This window comes from Schistocerca americana, chromosome 1 (assembly GCF_021461395.2).
Source record: "Schistocerca americana isolate TAMUIC-IGC-003095 chromosome 1, iqSchAmer2.1, whole genome shotgun sequence".
In the NCBI taxonomy this organism is placed as follows: domain Eukaryota; kingdom Metazoa; phylum Arthropoda; class Insecta; order Orthoptera; family Acrididae; genus Schistocerca; species Schistocerca americana.
In genome coordinates, this window is record NC_060119.1 from 245,631,996 (window position 1) to 245,654,962 (window position 22,967).

General features: G+C 39.9%; 1 protein-coding gene across 2 annotated transcripts in view; it reads left to right on the top strand.

Annotated features, from left to right (window-relative positions):
* The window catches only part of LOC124553793 (zinc finger protein 236-like), a 237,404-nt gene that overhangs the window by 37,929 nt on the left and 176,508 nt on the right, over positions 1-22,967 (top strand). For both annotated transcript variants that reach the window (XM_047127806.1, XM_047127878.1), the window contains exon 7: positions 1,801-1,935. In XM_047127806.1, coding sequence (XP_046983762.1) covers positions 1,801-1,935 — 135 coding nt within the window. The remainder of the gene's footprint in view (positions 1-1,800; positions 1,936-22,967) is intronic.

Sequence of the window (22,967 nt, forward strand, 5' to 3'; positions counted from 1 at the left end):
ATGATGTTGGGGATAAAAGTCCAGCTCTTCATAAATCACGCGATGTCCTGTATTCAGACAGTGTTCTGCAAATGCCAACTTCTCCACTTGACGTAGGCGTTTATGATGCTGGTGTTCATCGCAGCGTTCTTGTACTGTGCAACATGTCTGGGCTATATATGCGACCCCACATTGACAAGGAATCTTATACACACCGCGTTTCTTCAGGCAAAGATCATCCTTAACCAAACCCAACAGGTTCCTCCGTTTTGCAAATGCTCAAAAAACACACTTAATGTCATATCCTCCGAGGACTCTTCAGATTCTTGATGACATGGCACGAATATTTTGGTGTGATGTTGTCAAGAACCTGAAGAGTCCTCGGAAGATATGACATTAAGTCTGTTTTTTGAACATCTGCAAAACTGGTGAACCTGTTGGGTTTGGTTAAGGATGATCATAACCTGAGGAAACATTGTGTGTGCAAGATTCCTTGCAAGTGTGGGGTGGCATGATAGGCCAGAAATATCGCACAGTACAAGAACATAGTGATGAACATCAGCGTTATACATGCCTACCCCCAACCGGTGGAGTCGTCAATTGCAGAACACTTTCTGAATACAGGACATCGCGTGATTTATGAAGAGATGGGAGTTTCATCCGCAGCATCATCTTTCTGGGATTGCGTCATTAAGGAGCAGTACATATCTGAAAAGCTGATGATCTCATCAACAGCGATGCGTGATTCCAACTGAGCACACCCTGGAGTCCTGCATTGGTTGCTATTAAATCCCGATGAGACAATAAAGATTTTTGAATAACAGACCCATCAAACATTGGTCTAGTATGGTTTTTTAGTGAGTAACATTTGGTCGCACTGTTAGTAAACGTGGGACACGTGCAGGAGGGCTGCTCTGTGATTTTCAACAGAGGGTGTTCTAATATGCACCACCTATCTGCAAATCATTGCGCGCGTGTGATTTCCGTGTCTGCACATATTTCATGCACATGTTCTATATATAGGGGGCTCAATGTTACAGTACCGTCAGTTATACCTAGCCACAAGGCAGGTTCAACCACCTGAAGATGTCGGTCAATTGCTCCGAGGAAATATTGTGGAATTTGCACAAAGTCGGCCGGCGGCAAAACTGTGATGACTATTTACTAAATTAAAGGTAGTACATTACCCATTATAATAGTCACATATCAAGCAGAAGTATCTTTGTTGATCTTAACACAGCAACCTATATCAATAATAAGAAATAGGCTATATTCCTAATCATCACATAGAGGTAGTGTTGACTATCAGACAGGCACGTTGAAAGACGACTTCCTCAAATTATCAGCTATCAGACTAAGTCTTTTGTCAGATGTAGACAAAACACACATGCATACCTCATTCACACACTTGCCCACTGTCATTCTTGGGTGTCTGGAGGTGACAGTGGCCATGTTGTGAGAGCTACACATGTGTGAATTTGTGAATGCTTTGATCTTAGTAGCAGAAAACAATTTTATAGCTGCTTTGTCGACATATTTTTAGAGAGAGATTTATGGCAGCCTTGCTAAAGGGATGCATTAGATAAGAGGTAGACATAACAAGAAATTATCTATAGAGAATTATAATTGCTTATTAGGAAGTCTAGTTTTCATAATTTATTCTGCTGAAAACAAAACTAAAAGAGTAACTTTAATGACAGTTTTGTATTCCTAGTCGACGGTAACAGCATTTATGTTAATTTATTCTGTTTTATATTTTTCCCTTAATATAAATTTGAGGAACTGTGATTTATATTATAACAAAAGTATTTTGTGTTACAGTCACAGTTAGATGCTCACAAAAAGGAGCATGCTGCTGAGTGGTTAAACACCTCGAAGTTGATCAGCTGTCGTCATTGTCATCGTCAGTTTACACGTGCCTCAGCTTTGAAGGAACACATGAGAGATCACTATAAGGTACAAGCAGCTTGTTTATCTTCAACTTTCTTCACATCAGCATTTAAATGCACGAGTATTACATTCACGCAATAATAACAAGGTACCAAATTACAACCTTAGTATTTGAAACATAAAATTGTTATTCTCCTCTGCTTGTTTTTGTATGTTACTTAAAATAAATTGTTCTTGACAGGATGACTGACACAAACATTTCCCATTAGCTCTTCTTGTAGAAATAGTAAACAACTGGGGGCTGAACCGCACAATAACCCTGGGTTCGGTGTGGGGCAGCGGTCGGGTGAGTGGGCTGCTGTAACCTATTGTGGGGTTGTGTACCACTGAGGGCTACAGCGGGGATGAAGCCTCTCCGTCATTTCTAGGTCCCCAGTTCAATACGTACATACATACATACATACATGGCACAGAGAAGACACCTACAGATTCTTTGCTGTGGAGAGCCCTAGGAAGAATGGAAGCAGAAGAGTTGCAAACTGATGTGGTCTGATGGCTTAATGTGAATCATTCTGTTGTTTCTTGGATGAGGCAATGGTTTATAGAGACTGCAACTGTGTCCCCAAGAGCAGGACACAGCCAACCACTTGTGACATCAAAAAGAGTGGATCATTATTTGGCTGTAAAGGCATGACAGTACTGCACTGTAATTGGCATCTGATCTCACGACATCCCTTGCACCTGTTGTATCAAGGCAAATGGTGTACAGAGGGCTTCAGGAGTGTTGCCTTTATTGTGGGAGACCTGCTGTCTGTTTACCTCTGGTGTGTGTTCACATAATGAACGTCTAAAATAGAGCCATCAACATGCCACCTGGACGGTCAAATGGTGGTCCAATGTTCTTTTCACAGACGAAATCCCAATTTGGTCTGGGGAGTGATTCTCGATGGATTTGCATCTGCAGGGCATGTGGAACACTTTCTCGGGACCAAAATATTGTGGAAGGAGACCAATATCAGGGAGAATCCGGAACAGTATGGGCAGGGTTTAAGTTGACCATTTGAACACCTCTTCATGAAATTGTATGGGTGAATCAGCAAGATTTGATTACTGTCAGGTACCGTGAGTAGATCTTGGGATCTCCTGTGCAGCAGAATAATTAAGTTCAGAGTGCTGCATACAAATGAAAATGTGTGTGTATTTCAGGATGCTGGTGATTCTTTAATAGAATGTGGCAAAGACATCTGGCAAAATAAATCCTAAGTTCCTGCTGTGAGACATTTGGGTAAGAGAAAATAATGTTACTTAACTCCATATAGGTTTCTGTCTCATTACTGCACCTGGCACTTGAGTCAACCAGTGTATATTGCTTGTAAATAGAAAATTATGTAGTCACATATTAATAGAGGGTATTTTTTATGCAGCCAATTGTTTTCCTGGCAAAACTCTACCTTGTATTCCAGATCATATTAGCATATGACCTTAGGCTTGTTATGTAGTCTTTTGTAACAACAATAAAAGGAAAATGATAGACTGCTACTCTCCTGTAAAGATGTTCAGTTTTAGAAAGGCACAATGAGAAGACTATTACACATTTAGCATCTGACCAGGGCCTTATTCAGAAAAGGGAAAACGCAAACGCGCGCGCGCGCACACACACACACACACACACACACACACACACACACACACCTCCAGCAGCTCAGACCTCTATACAATTTTTACTTGGAATTAAAGCAGTAATCTGGAGGGGACAGGGGAGGGGAAGGGATAGCAGGGTACCGGTTGGGGAATAGAAGAGCGCTGTCTGGCAGATTGAGCAGGATCTAAATACAAGACATGACAAGACTACCACCAGGTGCAGTGACAGAGTCTGTGGGGCAAGGAGTAGGGGAGGGCTGGGTGTGAGAGGAGGGGGGGGGGGGGGATGGAGAGCGGAAAAGGAGAGGAGCTGGGAAGGGAAAAGACGAGCAGCTGTGTTCGCGACAAGCAGCTGTGTTCGCAGACGGTGGCACAAAATGAGGGTGAGGGGAGAGGGGCCAGAAACTGTTGGATGGAGGATATGGGGACGGTAGGTTACCATAGGTTGATAATTTCAGGAGCAGAGGATGTGTTGTGAGGATAACTCCCATCTGTGCAGTTCAGGAAAGCTGGTGGTGGAGGGAAGGATACAGATGGTCCGGATTCAGTGGCTACTTCTGTTACCTTTTTTTAATCAGGGTGCATACACGTCGGGAAATCTGGGAAAAACATGGGGATTTTCTAGAAATCCGGAAATTTTTCATTGTTTCAGTTTTCAGTTAAATTTTTGTAATTTTGACTAGTAAGACCTGATGCTTGATACTCTAACAAAGAATTTTACTTTAGCCTGCTAATGCAGAATAATATTGCAGCAATAAAACGTAAACCAGAGAATAACACCGAAATAAAACCTTAGTTACAAAAGAATATGCGCCTTTTATGACAATAAAACACAGTGCGCATCCAAGTGTTGCTGACAGCAAAATGTGTCAAAGACTTTAGGACAAAGACTGTGCAATACTTTGTAACACCAAACTGCTTTCTATGACTGTGGCATCACAACTGTTCATATTTCTGATAGGTCACAAGAAAATATTGTGAATGGTGGTTTCAGAAGCATTACTTTCAAAGTAAATTTCCTTTTACTCAGGATAAGTTGTGTTACGTCTGAGAATGTACAATGAAGTTCTTAAATCATGGGGTATTTGAATTAAATTTAAAACTTCACACTTTGAGGACAAGCCACTTCGAAAAATTTCAGGCTCAGAACAACCACCATTTATGCCATTATTTAAAATTTGTGTTTAGTATATCTGAAAAAGGTAACACATGCTTTAAAAAGACCAAGCTTCAAGGTTAGTTTTTCGTATTTATTTTAGTCCTTTCATAGATTACAAATTATGCAACAGTGATGGCAAAGAGTTTAGTTACCCTTAATAAAAAGTGCAGGGAGAGCTCGTGAACAATTTCACATGTAATAACTGCTTTTCCCGTGGAAAAGTTAAAGTGCTCTACAGAATGTTTATTCAGCTAGGTAACCCATAAAATGTTCAGTGCACAGCAGTAAAGCTTATAATCGTGCTTGTCAGAAACATTCAGCTGCTGCAATTTAAGTTGTGCTCTTAGGATTCTGCCTAACCACACTGTCAGGAGGGAGGGGGGGGGGGGGGGGAGTAATTGACAATCATTATAATATGTGAAAGCTTAGCTTTTCTTTCAGTTATACTGTATATATATTAACTTAAACCATTAATTTTTCCTATTAATGTGTTTGTGCTACTGAACTGTGATGTCGCTATTGGCTGACTGCATCAAATGTCCCATACTCTGAATATCTTTTGTCATTGACTGGCGAGATCTCATTAAGTGAACTATGACTAGCTGACAAAGCACATCAGAGTCTCTATTTCAGTCTTTTAGAAGCACTGGAATTTGTATTTATTTCTTCAGAATATTGACAATATGCAGTGTACATGTTGCCACACATTGAAGATCTTTCCAAAGCATGTTACTTTTTGCTGTCTGTGTATACATGCTGTTTATGTTTGTCTAATGTCTTCATTTTTCAATACGCAGCATATTCTGTTCAATCAATCTTCCAAGTCCATTGCTGTCTCTGATAGAATTACAATATCGTCACCAAACCACAAATATTTTGTTCCTTATTGTTGTCCTTCAACTCTTATAAATGTAGTCTGAGCTCTATATAGCTTGTAGATAGCTATCCACTTCTGCATTTTGTACCTGCTACCTTCAGAGTTTCAAATATTATATTGCAGTTAGCATAGTCAGTTGCTGTTTCTAAATCTACAGATGACGTGAACATAGATGATTCTGTTCAACAACATTCCTGGGTGTTTTCACCTTATGGCACGTTGCAGTTTCTGCAAAATGCCTTCATCATGCTGTGCATTGATTGCAGTTCCACACTTGAGGAATTCACAAGTGGAGGGCCCATTGCACAAGAACACCTGCCCCTACACTGCTGATCGGATGGAGGCTGCACTTAAGCAATTTGATTGGGAAAGCATGTATGATCCTCCGTACAGTCAGTCTTTCACTGTGTGATTTTCACATGTTTGGTGACCAGAAGAAAGACATGCGCAGACATCAATTTCAGTGGCATGAGGAAGTGCAAGATTGGGTGGAGCTATGGATCCGCCAGTGGCCGACTGATTCTACAAAACCGGAATTTATCGTCTCATCTCCCCATGGACAAATGTCTTAACATATGTGATTACTTTTGAACAGCACAATACTATGGTCCATTTGTATATGTGTGTGTGTGTGTGTGTGTGTGTGTGTGTGTGTGTGTGTGTGTGTGTGTGTGATTACTTTTGAACAGCACAAATCTATGGTCCAATTTTGTGTGTGTGTGTGTGGGGGGGGGGGGGGGGGGGATAGACTGCTCCCTATTTATTGAGGCAGCGCAACTCACAATGTGCGCGTACCCAGACCATATTCATCCAGTATGTGAGAATTAAAGCACTTAGTGACTTGCGACAAATTTTACACACAATTCCAAACTTTTACAGAAATGTTTTTTGCTGACACACTGTACAAAATGATGAAACAAATAAAGTTTATCATTTACTATATTTTCACTGTTCACGCAGTAAAACTGTCACATCAGCATGGTGTTTAAATTTATTGCTTCATTATTAGTTAGTATACTCGCAACACATTTTACAGACAGTACCAACATGTGCCACTCTACCATTGAATGAACGTACAAAATTTTGTCATGGTACGGTACGTAGTTCAGGGATACGACACCATAAAAATTGAAATGTGTAAAAAAACTAGCTCAAACTTAAAACAGACAATACTCGATAATGAGAGCAATTAGTGACTTCAGACAAACTTTAAATCTAATTTCATGCCCTTGTATTCTTTTTCTCACTTACATGCTTAGAAGATTTATACATGGGAATTCGATGCCTACATTCGGGATTTGTTGGCATAATTATAACAACCTTATAAATTGCCAGTCATGGATGGTGAAAGGTGTGGATGAAGAACTAGAAGTAAAGACTTCAAGAATGGTTTCAGACTGATCGAGAACAGGAGAACACAGTGAATGACAGAAACTAAAGCTGAACGAAAAGCAGTGGAGCTAGAAACAGTGACACACTGAAAAAAATACGGACAGAAAAAGACCGAGGCAGAAATGAAACCAACCTGAAGAGATTGGTGAATGACCATGACTTAGAAGTTATTCCTCGTCTCTTCCATTCAGTTTAGTGAACTGTTCCTTTGCACTTGTTCCTTCATAAATGACCCATCTCTAATTCCATCAGAATTATCAAGATCCCGGGAAGAGATAGCCATGACAAAACTATTACTTTTCTGAAGGAGGGCATGGCTGGATGCTAAATGTGTAATAGCCTTCCTGTTGTGTGTTTCTGAATTCAGTATGTCATCTTTATGGTGAGTAGCAGTCTTATCATTTTCCTTATATTGTTGTTACAAAAGACTATATAATAAGGTGTAAGGTGAGATGCTAACATGATCAGGAATGTAGGGTAGAGTTTGGCCAGAAAAACAATTGTCTGCATAAAAGGTGGTAATGATGAAGTCCCATATTCCGAGGAACTTCGGGAACGATGCGGGAGAGCCGCACCACCAACTAGGCAAGGTCCTAGCGGAGGTGGTTTGCCGTTGCCTTCCTCCGACTGTAATGGGGATGGATGGATGGATGGATGGATGGATGGATGGATGGATGGATGGATGATGATGATGATGATGATGATGATGATGAAGAAGACAATACAACAGCTCCCAGTCATCTCGAGGCCGGGAATCGAACCCAGGACCCCGTGCTCGGTAAGCGAGAACGCTACCGCAAGACCACGAGCTGCATAAAAGGTACTCTCTCTTAATTCATATTTTGCTACCTACAAGCAATATACATTGATGGGCCCAACAGCCAGGTGTGGTATTGAGACATAGACCTATCTGGGGATAGGTTACAGTATTTCCACATACCCAAATGCCTAACAGTAGGAACATAGGCTTCATTTTACCAAATGTGTTTTGCCACAATTTATTAAGGAATCACCAGCAGCCTGAAATACTTACTCAGTGAAACCCTGCTTTTACACTTTTTCAAGGGTCTCCAAAAAAAAAAAAAAAAAAAAAAAAAAAAAGTGTAAAATGTGGGAAAACGTAAACTGTGGGAAATAACATTTTACACTGTAAAAGTTACATACAGGATACCCCCTTGCACTTTATTTATGATATGTGTATATAACAGGCATCAAAAGACTTGTCAGGGACTTGATCATTATCTAATGAAGGTTATTTATGTAATAAAAACTACTGGTTTAACTGAAACTGATAACTGTCTGGTGTCTGGGAAGTAGGAACATTTGACTGAACATCGTAAGTCATAATCGATGTGTTTAAAAGCCTGCAGCTGTCATTCATTATTTAAATAATGAAATTCTATGCTAGTTACGTATTTTTTCATGCTTAGCATGATGCGTTTCCAGAATTTTTTCTCGTTGTCAAGTGTAAATATGTATTTTGTGTGGTTGGTTGGTTGGTTTGGGGGAAGAGACCAAAGAGCGAGGTCGTTGGTCTCATCGGGTTATGGAAGGACGGAGAAGGAAGTCGGTCGTGCCCTTTCAAAGGAACCATCCCGGCATTTGCCTGGAGTGGTTTAGGGAAATCACGGAAAACCTAAATCAGGATGGCCAGACGCGGGATTGAACCGTCGTCCTCCCGAATGCGAGTCCAGTGTGTTAGCCACTGCGCCACCTCGCTCGGTTTTTGTGTGGTATTTGAATGTGTGTTATTCAGCAACTCTTCCACTTTAGTCATCTTTTTGAGGTTATCAGGTACTGCGCCTTTTCAGTTACGTATAAAATCACACACAGAGCGCAAAAATCACTCAAGTTGTTTGTGTAACATAACAAAAAATACATACGTAAATACTGCACTCAACAACCAAATAAATTCTCAAAACACGCTTTGCCCAGCATGAATAAAATACATAACTGGCGCTATGTTTAAACTAAAAATATTTGAGCAACACAAAGTGAATGACGGTGTCAACTAGAGCTCCAAGGGGCCATACGCCAAAACATGCTAACTATGGCTCGACGAAAATGTCACAATGATCACAACAATCACAAAATTGCATTTGCGCAGTAGAGACAGTTGGGAAATGGTTGTGATTGGTCATGATATCTTCATTAGAATGAAGACGGGACTGATAAAAAATGTCGTAAACAGTATGAAAATGTCAATTCCAGGAACGTAAAAGTAGGGTTATACTGCATTGTTGTTACAAAAGACTATATAATAAGGCATAAGGTCAGATGCTAACATGATCTGGAATGTAGCGTAGAGTTTGGCCAGAAAAACAATTGGTTGCCTAAAAGGTACTCTCCCTTAATTCATTATTTGCTACCTACAAGCAATATACATTGGTTGTCCCAACTGCCAGATGTGGTATTGAAACATAGACCTCTGGAGATCGTCTGCAGCTCGTGGTCGTGCAGTAGCGTTCTCGCTTCCCGCGCCCGGGTTCCCGGGTTCGATTCCCGGCGGGGTTACGGATTTTCTCTGCCCCGTGATGACTGGGTGTTGTGTGACGTCCTTAGGTTAGTTAGGTTTAAGTAGTTCTAAGTTCTAGGGGACTGATGACCATAGATGTTAAGTCCCATAGTGCTCAGAGCCATTTTTTGAACCTACCTGGAGATAGGTTATATTATTTCCTCATATCCAAATGCCTCACTGTATGAACATAATCATTATTTTGCCAAATGTGTTGTGCCAGTTTTTTAAGGAATCACCAGCAGCCTGAAATACATACAAATTTTCATTTGTATGTAGCATTCTGAACTTAGAATATTCTACTATTCAACATGTAAGTTAAAAGTGCCGCATATAATGGGAAAATATATATGTATATCAGGCCGCCGATGACACATTAGTAAAGTGAGGCAAAATGTGTCTGACAAAACAAATATTGGCTTTATTCAGTTGCATACAAATGGTCCTAACCTTAGATTCATTAATACAATATTTAACAGCAACTGAGGATCCACGTATCAACAACAATAACGATATGTATTCTGTACTGTTCCTGATGGCACTGCTCCTGACAGTCAGCTAAATGCAAACTGATTTCCAGACCTTGCAAAAAGTGGTATTTTTATTAAATTTATTTGGTATAATTACAACTTCGTTAATGTTTGCTGTGCTTGCACTTGCTACACCACCTTCCCCCATAAATTTCTCCTTACCCCATTTTCCTTGTTACTGTTCTCATATCAGACGCAGTGTGGTTGTGGATCTGTCAACGATCAACCACATTCTACAAAAAAGAAATTGACTGTCTCGTCTCCCAGTGGGATAAATGTCTTAAAACATGTGGTGATTACTTTCAAATGTAACTATTCCATGGCCCCATTGTGGTAGGTGTTCAGTTTTCATTTGACTGCCCCTCATATATACAAAATTTCTAAGACTAATACTTGTCTTACTGTGAGACTCTTATAATGCAAGTTCTCATTCCAGTGGAAGATTTCGCCCCCACCCCCCCCCCACCCCCCCCCCCCCCCCCGCCCCCCTGGTCCAACCCCTCCACATAACTGAATAAAAAAAGAAGGACAGAAAGAAAAGAGGGCTGGGCTGATGTGTGTTTATATTTCCACTTTTGCATTTACAAATAATGTTCATCAAAGGTAACATTTAAGAGTGTGAGTGTGTTTAAGTTGTTAAAAAATAAACCTTTAAAGTGAAATTAAATGAATTTGTGTAAAGAATTCTCTGTACCACTTTTACTTCTAAGGTTTTGGGGCACAGCTAGTAACCTTGCTTCGGGATCGAAGGGCAGCTGGACTACCTGGAGTCCATTCTAATCTGTTTTGTATGCTCAGATCACAATCTTTTAAAATGCTGCCCTTAGTTTGTGAGAGGAGGGAAGCATTTTAATTACCACTGTTGCTGAATCTGAATAAAATGTACAGTTTTTAGTTCTATCTATAATTGGACAATGGTAATCGTGAATGCTCAGTCATACCATCGGGACAATTTAATAGTTTGGGCCTCCACCATTCACAACTACGAAGAGGAGTGAAAACTAGAAAATTTCAAGTACAGTTAATAAAAGTTCACATAATAACTTAGCTGCTGCTTATGATGAGATACTCAACTTTGATATGCTTGGGTGGTGTTGCTTCAGAAAGTCCCGAATTTGTCATTGCTGATGTACTAATTTTTTAGTAAAAAACAGTGTATATCACTTTCCTTGTTTTGTATTATAACTGAATAGTATATACATTGATGGTAGATACATGTTGTCGGCTGACAGCCTTCGAAAGAGTCTCTCACAAACAGCTTCCAAAAGGCAATTATGCAGACTCACTGACTCTCGCAACTGTCCCTTACTTCAACTACTACATCCTTACTGACTCTGACTGACTACCTGCGTGGCTCATGCACTACATCCTTTTGTATGAAACAAAACAATTGAATACATTGTTAAATGTAAGATTTACAAAACAACAATTAAGTCATTCGATGATGTTTGTTACTTACATCAAAAAATGGGCCACATATTGGCCTGCATGTTCTGATATGCAATTTGGAAGAGTTTACTTAATTTCATATACAATTTCAATGAGTTTTACAGTACAACAATTTAAATTAAATTTTAGTTAATTGTGAACAAATTATTTTGACTAAGATATTGTTATTGGTCTCTAGGATAGCTCTCAAGTAGACATATCCTTTTAAGTAATCATTATGAATAAATGTCATAGTTTTTCAGAAACAGTGAAGAAGTAAGTTTCCAATAATTTGTGGTGTAACGTGACTGCACAGTTCATATCACAAAATTTCAAAGTTGAATTATTAATGAATGGCTTACTCCCCTTATTTGCAAATATAAATCGGATAACACGTTAATGTGAAATGTAGTCTGAATGGTAAATTCCTTTATGCAAATTTTTAATGGGCATTTTACTACTGGAACTGGGTATCGACATAACAGTATAAAGTCCAGAAAGTTAAAAATTCGAACTAAAATGACCTTTTCAGAGAATGTTGACATGAAGAAGGAATTTAAGATTGGAAAGGGAAGGTACATTTCAATTTTACGATAGCTTAATTTGTTTCTAAAACTCAGCTGAGAGATTCACAAATTTTGTATTACATAATGCGATAAGTTTGAATTTCGAAAGTTTGTGAGCCCGGTTCAAACAGTCATCAAACATTTGATACCAGTTTAGTTTGACACACATACAGTACTCTTGTAATGAGAGGACCTTATAGACTGGCCCTCTTATGTATTCTTTCTATGTACAGGTTTTGAAGGTGAGTGCCTGGACATCAGTTTCCTAAAGCAGTATGATGCAGTTCTCTATAAACTTAATAAATTTTTCTTGAATATTGGGCAATTTATGAGCTCTCTTGCATACAATACAGTTCCAGGTTACCGATGTAGTAGTCGGTACCTATATGTGTAGCGCCAACATTTTGTAACCATAAAGTCACTGGTTTGAGTCTCGCTGTTAGCAACTTTTTTCAATCTTATATTTCAATTCCATATGTATTAACAAATCAAAGTATTAATTAATGAATACTGAATTCCTTTTTTGTACTAAATATTGTCTCTATATTTTTAATTGCTGGTCATATGGAAATAAATTAAAATTTGATACCGACATAACAGTATTATGTAACTAAGTGAAGATAAGTTTGCTTTCTCCAGGGGGAATCTCGTCTCTACTTCAGCATCCTTGTTTTGATTTAAGTCTTTCAGTACTCTGTCAAATTCTTCACAAAGTACCATATCTCCCATTTCATCTTCACCTATGTCCTATTCCATTTCCAAAATATTGTTCTCAAGTACATCGCCCTTGTATAAACCCTCTGTATACTCCTTCCACCTTTCTGCTTTCCCTTCTTTGCTTAGAACTGGTTTTCCATCTGAGCTCTTGATATTCATACAAGTGGTTCTCTTTTCTCCAAAGGTGTTTTTAATTTTCCTGTAGCCAGTATCTATCTTACACCTATTGATATATGCCTCTACATCCTTACATTTGCCCTGTAGCCATCCCTGCTTGGCATTTTGTACTCCCTGTCGATGTAATTTTTGAGATGTTTGTATTCCTTTTTGCCTGCTTCATTTACTGCATTTTTATATTTTCTCCTTTCATCAATTAAATTCAGTATCTCTTCTGTTACCCAAGGATTTCTACTAGCGCTCATCTGTTTACCTACTTGATCCTCTGCTGGCCTATGTCATCTCTCAAATCTACCCATTCTCCTTCTACTGTTTTTCTTTCCCCTGTTCATGTCGATCATTCCCTAATGCTCTCTCTGAAACTCTCTACAGCCTCTGGTTCTTTCAGTTTATCCAGGTTCCATCACCTTTATGCAGTTTCTTCAGTTTTAATCTACAGTTCATAACCAATAGATTGTGGTCAGAATCCACATCCGCCCTTGGAAATGTCTTAAAATTTAAAACCTGGTTCCTAAATCTGTCTTACCATTTTATAATCTATCTGAAACCTTCCAGTGTCTCCAGAACTCTTCCACATATACAACCTTCTTTCAGGATTCTTAAACTAAGTGTTCTATGATTAAGTTATGCTCTGTGCAAAATTCTACCAGGCGACTTCCTCTTTCATTCCTTACCCCCATTCCATATTCACCCAATACTTTTCCATCTCTTCTTTTTCCTACTATCGAATTCCAGTCCTCCATGAGTATTAAATTTTAGTTTCCCTTTACTATCTGAATAATTTCTTGTATCTCATCATACATTCTTTCACTCCCTTCATCTGCAAAGCTTTGTTGGCACATAAACTTGTACAATTGTAGTGGTTGCCAATTTTGGTTATGATACTGTACTTACTATGTTGTTGCTAGTAGCGTTCTCACTTTTGTATTCACTTATTTGTAATTAAAACTACTCATGCACTCTTGTTGAATTTTGTATTTATAGCTCTGCGACTCTGACCACATTTCTGTTGAAGTTAATTTCTGTGTTTCATTATCCAAAAGGAAATGGCAAAAAAGTGCACACATCTCCAAATATGATAGTCTACCATATTTTACACTTTTCCTTAAGAAAAAATTGCCTCCAAAATTCAGGTGTTCTTAAACTCAAAATTAATATAAAAATGTCCAGTGTTTAATTTAAAATTCCCACAAATCTTAAAAATGGCCATATATTCGATGCCACAGGAAATCTCTCTGTCTAGCAGCGTTGGATTCTGCTGGCAGCAGCAGTGCACCAATGCAATGAACCTGAATTGCGAGGATTCACAAGCTTGCTAACACTCTCCTCCTCCCAGCCCGCCATCACAAACCCAGATTACTGTCTAGTCTATGATGCGCATTGCAGTCTACAGTGCCAATGAATCTGAATCAAAAGTGATTTGTGTTATCGGTAACAGTACAATGTTTTTGTTAGTAGCTAGTTTCGTAATGGGGGGAAAAAAAGGTATTGCTATGATGTGTTCTATAAATTGAAAGTAATAGCATATTCGGAACAACAGGGAAACAGGGCAGCTGAGTGGCATTTCGGCCCTCCACCAACAGAAAATAACCATTCGCGTTTGGCGGGCTAGTAAAGAACAACTGAAAAAAAGATGAGGAATACTGTGCAAATAATGGACTGAGTGCAAAGTGGCCAAAACTAGATGATGACATATTGAAATGGATTCAAGGAGACCATCAAAATGGCATTGGAATTAATATAAAAATGATTCAAATACATGCTTGTAAGCTAGTGCTACAGTGGAACTTAACAGATTTTAAGGGGGAATTTGTTTGTGCTATGAAGTGTCATGGACTTAACGTGTGAACCCAAACCAAAATATTTCAGAAAATGCCACAACAGAATGACGAGAAAATACTATCCTTTTATCACTTTATTATTCAACATTGAAAGCCAAATAACAAATATGGATGAAACTCCTCTTACATTTGATGTGGCAAGTAACACAACTGTTGACAGGAATGGTGCTAAACCTGTGACTATACAGACAATTGGACATGAAAAAATGTGCTACACTGTTGTCCTCTCATGTTGTGCTGATGGTATTAAACTTGATCCAATGATTATTTTCAAGCACAAAACAATGCCAAAGCTTTTTGAAATACTGCCAGGTGGTGTTCATGTACATGACAAGTGTTGGATGTACACTACTGGTATGAAATTAGGGATTAGCAGAGTATGGGAGTGAAGGAAAGTTACTTTACTGAAGAAGATTTCTCTTCTCATGGTAAATCAGTTTAGAAGTCATTTGAAAAATTCCGTGAAAAAGAAATTGAGACAGGAAAATACAGAGCTTAGTGTTATTCCAGAAGGACTTACTTCACAATTGCAACATTCTGATGTCTCGATAAATAAAGCAGTTAAAGTGTATATGAGAGAGGAATGGAAAAAATGGATGATGGATGAAACTCAATATGAATTCACACTGGAGGGAGCTTTAAAACAACTTAAAATGAAACAAGTGTGTCAGTGGATAAAAGTCATGGTCGAGGGTGAGAGAAGATATTACTAGTAAATCTTTCAGGAAGTGCGGCATAAGTACAAGGGTGAATCAAATGAAAACATTAAATATTTTTTAAAATATTATTTATTGTGCAGAAGTGGTACAAAACTGTATCTCTTTTCAACATAATCTCCCCCACGATCAATGCAAGTCCTCCAGCGCTTACAAAGTGAATAAATTCCCTTAGAAAAAAATTCTTTTGGTTGTCCGCACAACCGTGTGGCATACCTCTTCATTAGAATGGAACTTCTTTCCTCCCATTGCGTCTTTGAGTGGTCCAAACATATGGCAATCACTTGGGACAAGGTCTGGTGGACGAATAAGACACTCAGAATGCAGGTCTGTGATTGTTGCAACTGTTGTACGGGCAGTGTGGGGCCTTACATTGTCATGTTGCAAAAGGACACCTGCTGACAGCAATCCATGTCGCTTTGATTTGATTGCAGGCCACAGATGATTTTTTAGGAGATCTGTGTATGATGCACTGGTGACAGTGGTCCCTCTAGGCATGTAATGCCCCAAAATGATGCCTTTTTTGTCCCAAAAGAGTGTCAGCATAATCTTCCCTGCTGATGGTTCTGTTCGAAACTTCTTTGGTTTTGGTGATGAGGAATGGCGCCATCCTTGCTTGCCCTCTTCATTTCCAGTTGGTGGAAGTGAACCCAGGTTTCGTCTCCAGTAACGATTGTTGCAAAGAAGCCATCACCTTCTCGTTCAAAGCTCCGAAGAAGCTCTTCACAAGCATCAACAAGTCGTTCTCTCATTTCAGGAGTCAGCTGCCGTGGCACCCATCTTGCAGACACTTAATGAAACTGTAGCACATCATGCACAATGTGGTGTGCTGACCCATGACTAATCTGTAAACATGCTGCAATGTCATTCAGTGTCACTCAGCGGTTTTCCTTCACTATGCCTTCAACTGCTGCAATATTCTGTGGTGTCACAACTCGTGCCTGACCTGGACGAGGAGCGTCTTCCACTGAAGTCACACCATTTGCGTACTTCCTACTCCATTCGTAGACTTGGTGCAGTGACAAACATGCATCACTGTACTGAACCTTCATTCGTTGATGAATTTCAATAGGTTTCACACCTTCACTACGCAAAAACCGAATATGGAGCTGTTTTTCTCTGGTGCAAGTCGCAAGTGGGGCAGCCATCTTTATACTAATACTGTGACAGTATGTGTGCTTCTGCACTATGCTGCCACCTACAGGCCATACTGCATGCTGTTTGTAGCATGATTACCAACTTACAGGATAACGGCACGAAATTTCGATTTGTTATTACAAATTTAAGATTTTCATTTGACTCACCCTCGTAATACTCTCAATGGAAGTGAAGACTATCTCGTGTGCAAAGGGCAGAATAGTTTTTGGAGTTCAGTTCAGTTTTATAAGCTATGAGTTTTTTTGTGGCTTTGCAGTCTAATAATAAAAATGGTAGAAATATTTATTTATTTTAAATTGCTTAAAAATCAAGGTGTGTATTATAGTCTGAGGCATCTTATAGTCTGTAAAATTGCAGGTCTGAGAGTAAGTGGGTAAAGTGTAAGAAATAAAAGCAGTAAAAGTTCATCTGCAAATGACCAACCAGACACTACAATTGAGGATGGCTACAACATGTTCAGAATATAAAAACCACATGAAGTAGTAAGAAAATAATTGCCAACAGAAAATGGTCAACTTGTATTGTGTTTGTGTGTGTCACATGTGGGTAGAAGTGCTGATAACAACAAGCTCTTTATTGTGAACAAGGATCAAAATTCTAGTGCTTCAAAGAAGAACTCTAGAAGTAATGAGCATGTCACCAACGAGAAGCCATCCCACTCCTCAAGGAAAACATATTTACACAAAAGTAGACACTGACTATAGTATTACTAATGACAACAACAAACACTTTTTTAAACAATGGAAAACTAAATTTCTGGCTAAAGAGAGTGGCAATTCAAATCACACACACACACACACACACACACACACACACACACACACACAAACAAACAAACAAACAAGGCAATAAACACAGTGTGCTGCTTTTGGCGGACAGTCATGGCAGGATATTAACTAGTATATTAAATGACATAAGTAGTGGCATCACAGTTACTGTAATCATAAAACTGGGAACAAAATATGAGTGCTGTCCTAGAAGAAATCATCCAAAATGCAACAATGTTACAAGAAACAGACTACATTCGAACAATGTGGCTTGTATTGCAGTTATAAAAACATTCTTGGAACATCATCATCATCTTGGACAGTTTCCAGCCACTGGCTGGGTCTGTCGGGAACACAAGCCTCTCCATCGTGTTCTGTCTTTCCACCATTCCCCCTCTTCCACCTTCGTCCAGTTCTCTCCTCTTCTCATCACACATTCCTTCACTCCCTTCACCCATCTATCTCTTGGTCTTCCTCTGGGCCTCTTCCCCTCCAGTTGCAGATCAAACATCCTCTTTGGAATTCTTCCCTCATCCATTCTCTTCATGTGTCCATACCACTGCAGTCTTGATCTTTCTATCCTGTCCTGTACTGGTTCCTCCTTTAGTCTTTCCCTCACATACACATTTCGCAATCTGTCTCGTCTTGTTACACCCAACCTGCTCCTCTGGAACTTCATTTCACTAGCCTGTATTCTACTTTTGTCGCTTTTGTGCATTACCCATGTCTCACTTCCGTATGCCAATATGGGACAAAGTAGGTTTGGTATATAATTCCCTTGGATTTCTGTGGCACCTCCTTGCTCCAAATAAGCCCCCTAATGCATTTGTAGAACTGCCCTGCTTTTCTGCACCTTTCATTTATTTCCATTGTGTTTCCCCCCTTACTTTCAATCACGCTTCCCAGGTACTTGAAGTTCTCTACCACTTGTAGTTTTTCCCCTCCACAAGTTATATCCACATTTGGCCTGTTCTTCTTCCTTGTTGTGACAATTATTTCACTTTTCTTTGCAGAGAAATGCATTCCATATTGTGCTGTCGTTGCCTCCCATGCATCTAACTGCTCTTGCACCTCCTTCTCGCAATTTCCCCATAACATCAGGTCATCGGCAAAAAGCACTGCTTTCATTTTATGATCTCCAATTGCATCTGATACTTGCTGTAGGATTTCATCCATAACAATAATAAACAATAAAGGCGAAAGTGCACTTCCCTGTCGCAGCCCATTTTCCAGCTTGAACCATGCAGTACGTTCCCTCCCCACTTTCACACAACTCTCACTTCCCTCATACATTTTTCTGACTTTTCGTGTTATCTCTTCATCTATCCCTTTTGCGTTCAGCACATCCCAGAGCTTGTCCCTACAGATACTGTCATACGCCTTCTCAATATCTAAAAAGGCCATGATTAAGTCCTTCCCGTACTCATAGTGCCTTTCCTGCAGTTGCCTTACCGCAAATATGAGGTCTGTTGTTGATCTTCCCGGTCTGAAACCGTACTGCTCCTCCTGCAGTCTACTTTCAATACTGCTTCTTATTCTCTTCTCCAGGATCTTTTCATAGATTTTTCCACAGTGGCATAGCAGGGTGATTCCTCTGTAGTTCTCACATCTCCTTTTATCCCCTTTCTTGAAGATCGGGACTATAATTCCTTTCTTCCAATCCTCAGGAATTCTGTTCTCCTTCCACACCACCCTCAGCACTCTGTATAGCCACTGGGTTCCTACTTCTCCTGCTGCTCGTATCATATCCACTGTTACTTCGTCCCAACCTGGTGCTTTGCCCCCTTTCATCCTCTTTATGGCTTCTTCCACTTCATTCCAAGTTAGATCATCAATTTCCCCACTATTATAATCGTCTGCTGCCTTAGGCTCTCCATCGCTGTTAGTTACCCGCTTGGCGGCATTCAACAGATCTTCAAAGTACTCCTTCCAAATCTTTTTGAGCTCATGCATTTCCTCCACAACTCTTCCATTATTATCCATGATCCTCAGGCACTCGCTTCTGTCGTTCCTCTTATTTCTTACCATGGTGTAAAGTACTTTTTGTTCCCTTCACTGTCCTCTTCTAACATTCTTGTCCATTTTTCCATCCACTTCTTCTTCTCCGCCCTTACTATGGTCTGTGCCTCTTTCTTTTTTTCCTTATATTTTACCCTAGCTTCCTCTGTTCGGGTCTGGAACCATTCTCTGAAGGCTTTGTTCTTTCGAAGTACTGCCTCTTTACATATGTTGTTCCACCATGGGGTTTCCCTACTTCTCCTCTTTGTGCTAGTTCTTCCGCACACAGTCTCAGCTGCCTCAACTAGAGCCCTCTTAAAATCTCCCCATTCTTCTTCCACTGTTCTCTGATCTTCCTTTGGCAGCTTCTTCCTGATCAGTGTCTGGTACTGGGTCCTCCGTTCATCCTCTTTCAGCATCCATGTCTTCAACCTTTTCTCCTGTATATCTGCTGCCCTCCTATCTTTTTTCTCTCTCAGGGTGGCTACCAACAGCCGATGGTCACTGTCTAAGGCCTCAGATGGAATGACCTTAACATCTGTGAGGCTGCTCATCATCTGCCTATCCACTAGTACATAGTCTACTACTGAAGTTTGGGACCAGTCTCCGCTGTACCAAGTTATTTTGTGGCTACTTCTCTTCTTGTACCAGGAATTTGCGATCGCCAGCCCATTCCTCTTGCAGAATTCCAGCAACAATTTTCCTTCTCTATTTCGGTTCCCCCAGCCCTCTGGTCCCATTATCTCCTCGAATCCTTTCCTGTCAGTGCCAACGTGTGCATTGAGGTCCCCTATTATAATCTGATTTCCTCCATTTAGCTGCTTTTGCATGTCATCTTCAAATTCCTCCTTCTCCTTTTTTGTACACCCCACCTGCGGGGCATATGCTTGAATGATATCAATGCTTTTTCCTTTCACCCGTACTCTGGCTTTTATCATTCGATCATTGATACCTTCCACCTCCTCCTGCAGACCCTCTCTGACCACTATTGCCACTCCATTTCTTCCCCTCTCATTCCCTATCCAGTACAGTTTACATCCTTTACTTAGTGGTTTTTCACCAACTCCTCTCCACCTAGTCTTAGCAAGTCCCAAGATGTCCAATTTCCTCCTTTCCATCATTTCTACAATTTCTTCTAACTTCCCAGTTAGAGTCCTTACGTTTAAGGTGCCCAGTCGTAAACCATCTCGTAGTCCTTTTCCATTGCTTGGTCGGTTTCCTTTAAATCCATTCCGTGATCCGAGGCATGTTCCCTTTTTAAAAGCAGTTGATTTATCCACTACTGGCTTGCTAGGCCTATCGCAGCTTCACCAGAGCCCCGTTAGCCGTCACGTTTCAAGGTTCCCATAGGGCCTTCTCAGCTACCGTAGCGGTCCTGGGGCACACGAAGTCCCCGCTGTACATCGCCCCTATAGGCAGTCCCCTACTTTGTGCCGTTGCCCATCTCCCACGACTTGGACGAGGGGTTGGACTTATGGGAGACATAACATAACAAATCAAAAACTTAAATTGTTGTTACAATACTCCATAGACGCAGTTTAAGTGAACAGCGATTGAAGCATTCATTCACACTGGATCTTTTGTGAAAACAAAGGAGAAATTTGCTGGCTGTTCTGTGCCAGCAAAAAGCACCACACAGAAATTGATTGAAAAATGGAAGCATACAGGATCGGTTCAAAGTGCTCCTAGGAACAGGCCACCACCTGTCTGCACACCTGAATTAGAGAGACAAGTGCGGGAGATAATGACAAGAAGTCCTTGTAAGTCATTCAGGAAATTGACTCAACAAGTTCATGCGAGTGAGAGAAGTTTCAGACATGTTATAAGGGAACTGAAGTTAAAACCGTACCAGATGGTTATACAGGAACTGAAGGAGCCTGACCTACAGAAGAGACGGCATTTCTGTTCATGGCTGTTGAGAAATGTTGCCTGTGGTGTCTTGGATCCACTAACATTCATCAATTCATGAGTGGCAAGGCATGTTTCCACCTGTCTGGATACATAAGTTCCCAAAACAACCGGTATTGGTAAACAGAAAATCCACATGCGATCCTCCAGGTACCCTTTTGTTACAAGAAGGTTGGTGTTTGGTGTACCATTTCCACCACACGCCTTATAAAGCCCATAGTCTTTGAGACAACAGTGAACAGTGATGTTTATTTGGGAATCCTGGGGGATTTTTATTCAGACTTGACAGAAGAGAATTTTACAGGCCGGTTTTTCGTGCCGCACCCTGTATTAGTGTTGAAACAGTTTTGTAAGATAAAAAACTGTTATGTATTGTGCGTCTCAGAGCACTGACTCACAGAAAATCAAGTAGATTTTTCCAAACGTCATGAGTACATTCTGGCAGCTAAAATGTGTAGAAGTGGGAGAAAAAATTGGGGGGGGGGGGGGGGGGGGGGGGAGGATTCCTATATTTATCAGACAATATATAAAATAAGTGTAAGCTCATACTCCTCTGAATTAAATGGAGAATTTGGTTGTATAAGACTGAAAAATGATATATCCAAATACGATGTTGCAGTGCCTATGTTTTTCTGATTTATGTTGTAAAGTTTTTTTGAATATGAATGCATTTCCAAAGGAACTTTGCATTGAATTCAGAATAACACTGACGCATTTATGTCCAAAAGGAACTTTGCGTCATAATTCGGAATAACACAGGCACTGCAATATCATATATATCTGCTGACACTGGACAAGTGACTTTAAAGTCAAATATCTCACATTTATGGTTGATGCAATATGAAAGTTTGGGTCTGGCTGCGAGTTGAGCACAGATAGCCAAATGCTAAGGCAATTGCTCACAGTGAGCTGGAAATCCGGGTTCAAGTCCTAGTCCTGCACAAATTTGCACATATTTTCATTGTCATCATTCCATTCCACAGCTGGTGGTGTCCATAGTCACAGTTGTAAATACATTTAATAGAGATATCCAAATAGTGATGTTAAAATTTTTTAGCGAGTTGGGGTAGTTGTGCGTGCTCTTACAGTCCTCGACCCTCTGCAAACAGAAACAAAGACACATGGCCAGAAACAGTGGCACTGCATACCAGGTCCACTGCATCAAGAAACTATGAAAAGGCAACAGTCAAGATTAAAGAAGGTAACATTTACTACGAATAGCATATGATTGACAGGTCATAAATGAAGTTGTTCGGAGCAGTTCTATCCCAAGATGCCTCTATTATTTCACTTTACTAGCCTGCTGTAAAATTGGTTTTGTTAGATTCATTTATTCCAATTTTAATATAACAAACTCATCTAAACAACACTTGTTCGAGACACGTGGATGGTGAAATTTTGTGGTTCTGAGAAATCTGAATTCCATAAGCTCAGCCATGATACATGAAGTCAGTCATGGAAATAATGTTACATAACGGGAAATAGGTTGAAGTTACATGTAGTGGAAATTATTATTATTATTATTATTATTATTAGCAAGCTTCACAAGCTATGGAAGCTCTTCGCTTCTGACATTACCAGGTAGTTCTATCTTGTTATTTAATTTTCCAGCTCATCACAAGTAAAATTTTCATATCTTCTTTGATGTCGTTGAAATTTCCACTTTTAACAAACTGTTCTATATTCTGCTTCTTTCATAAAACACACA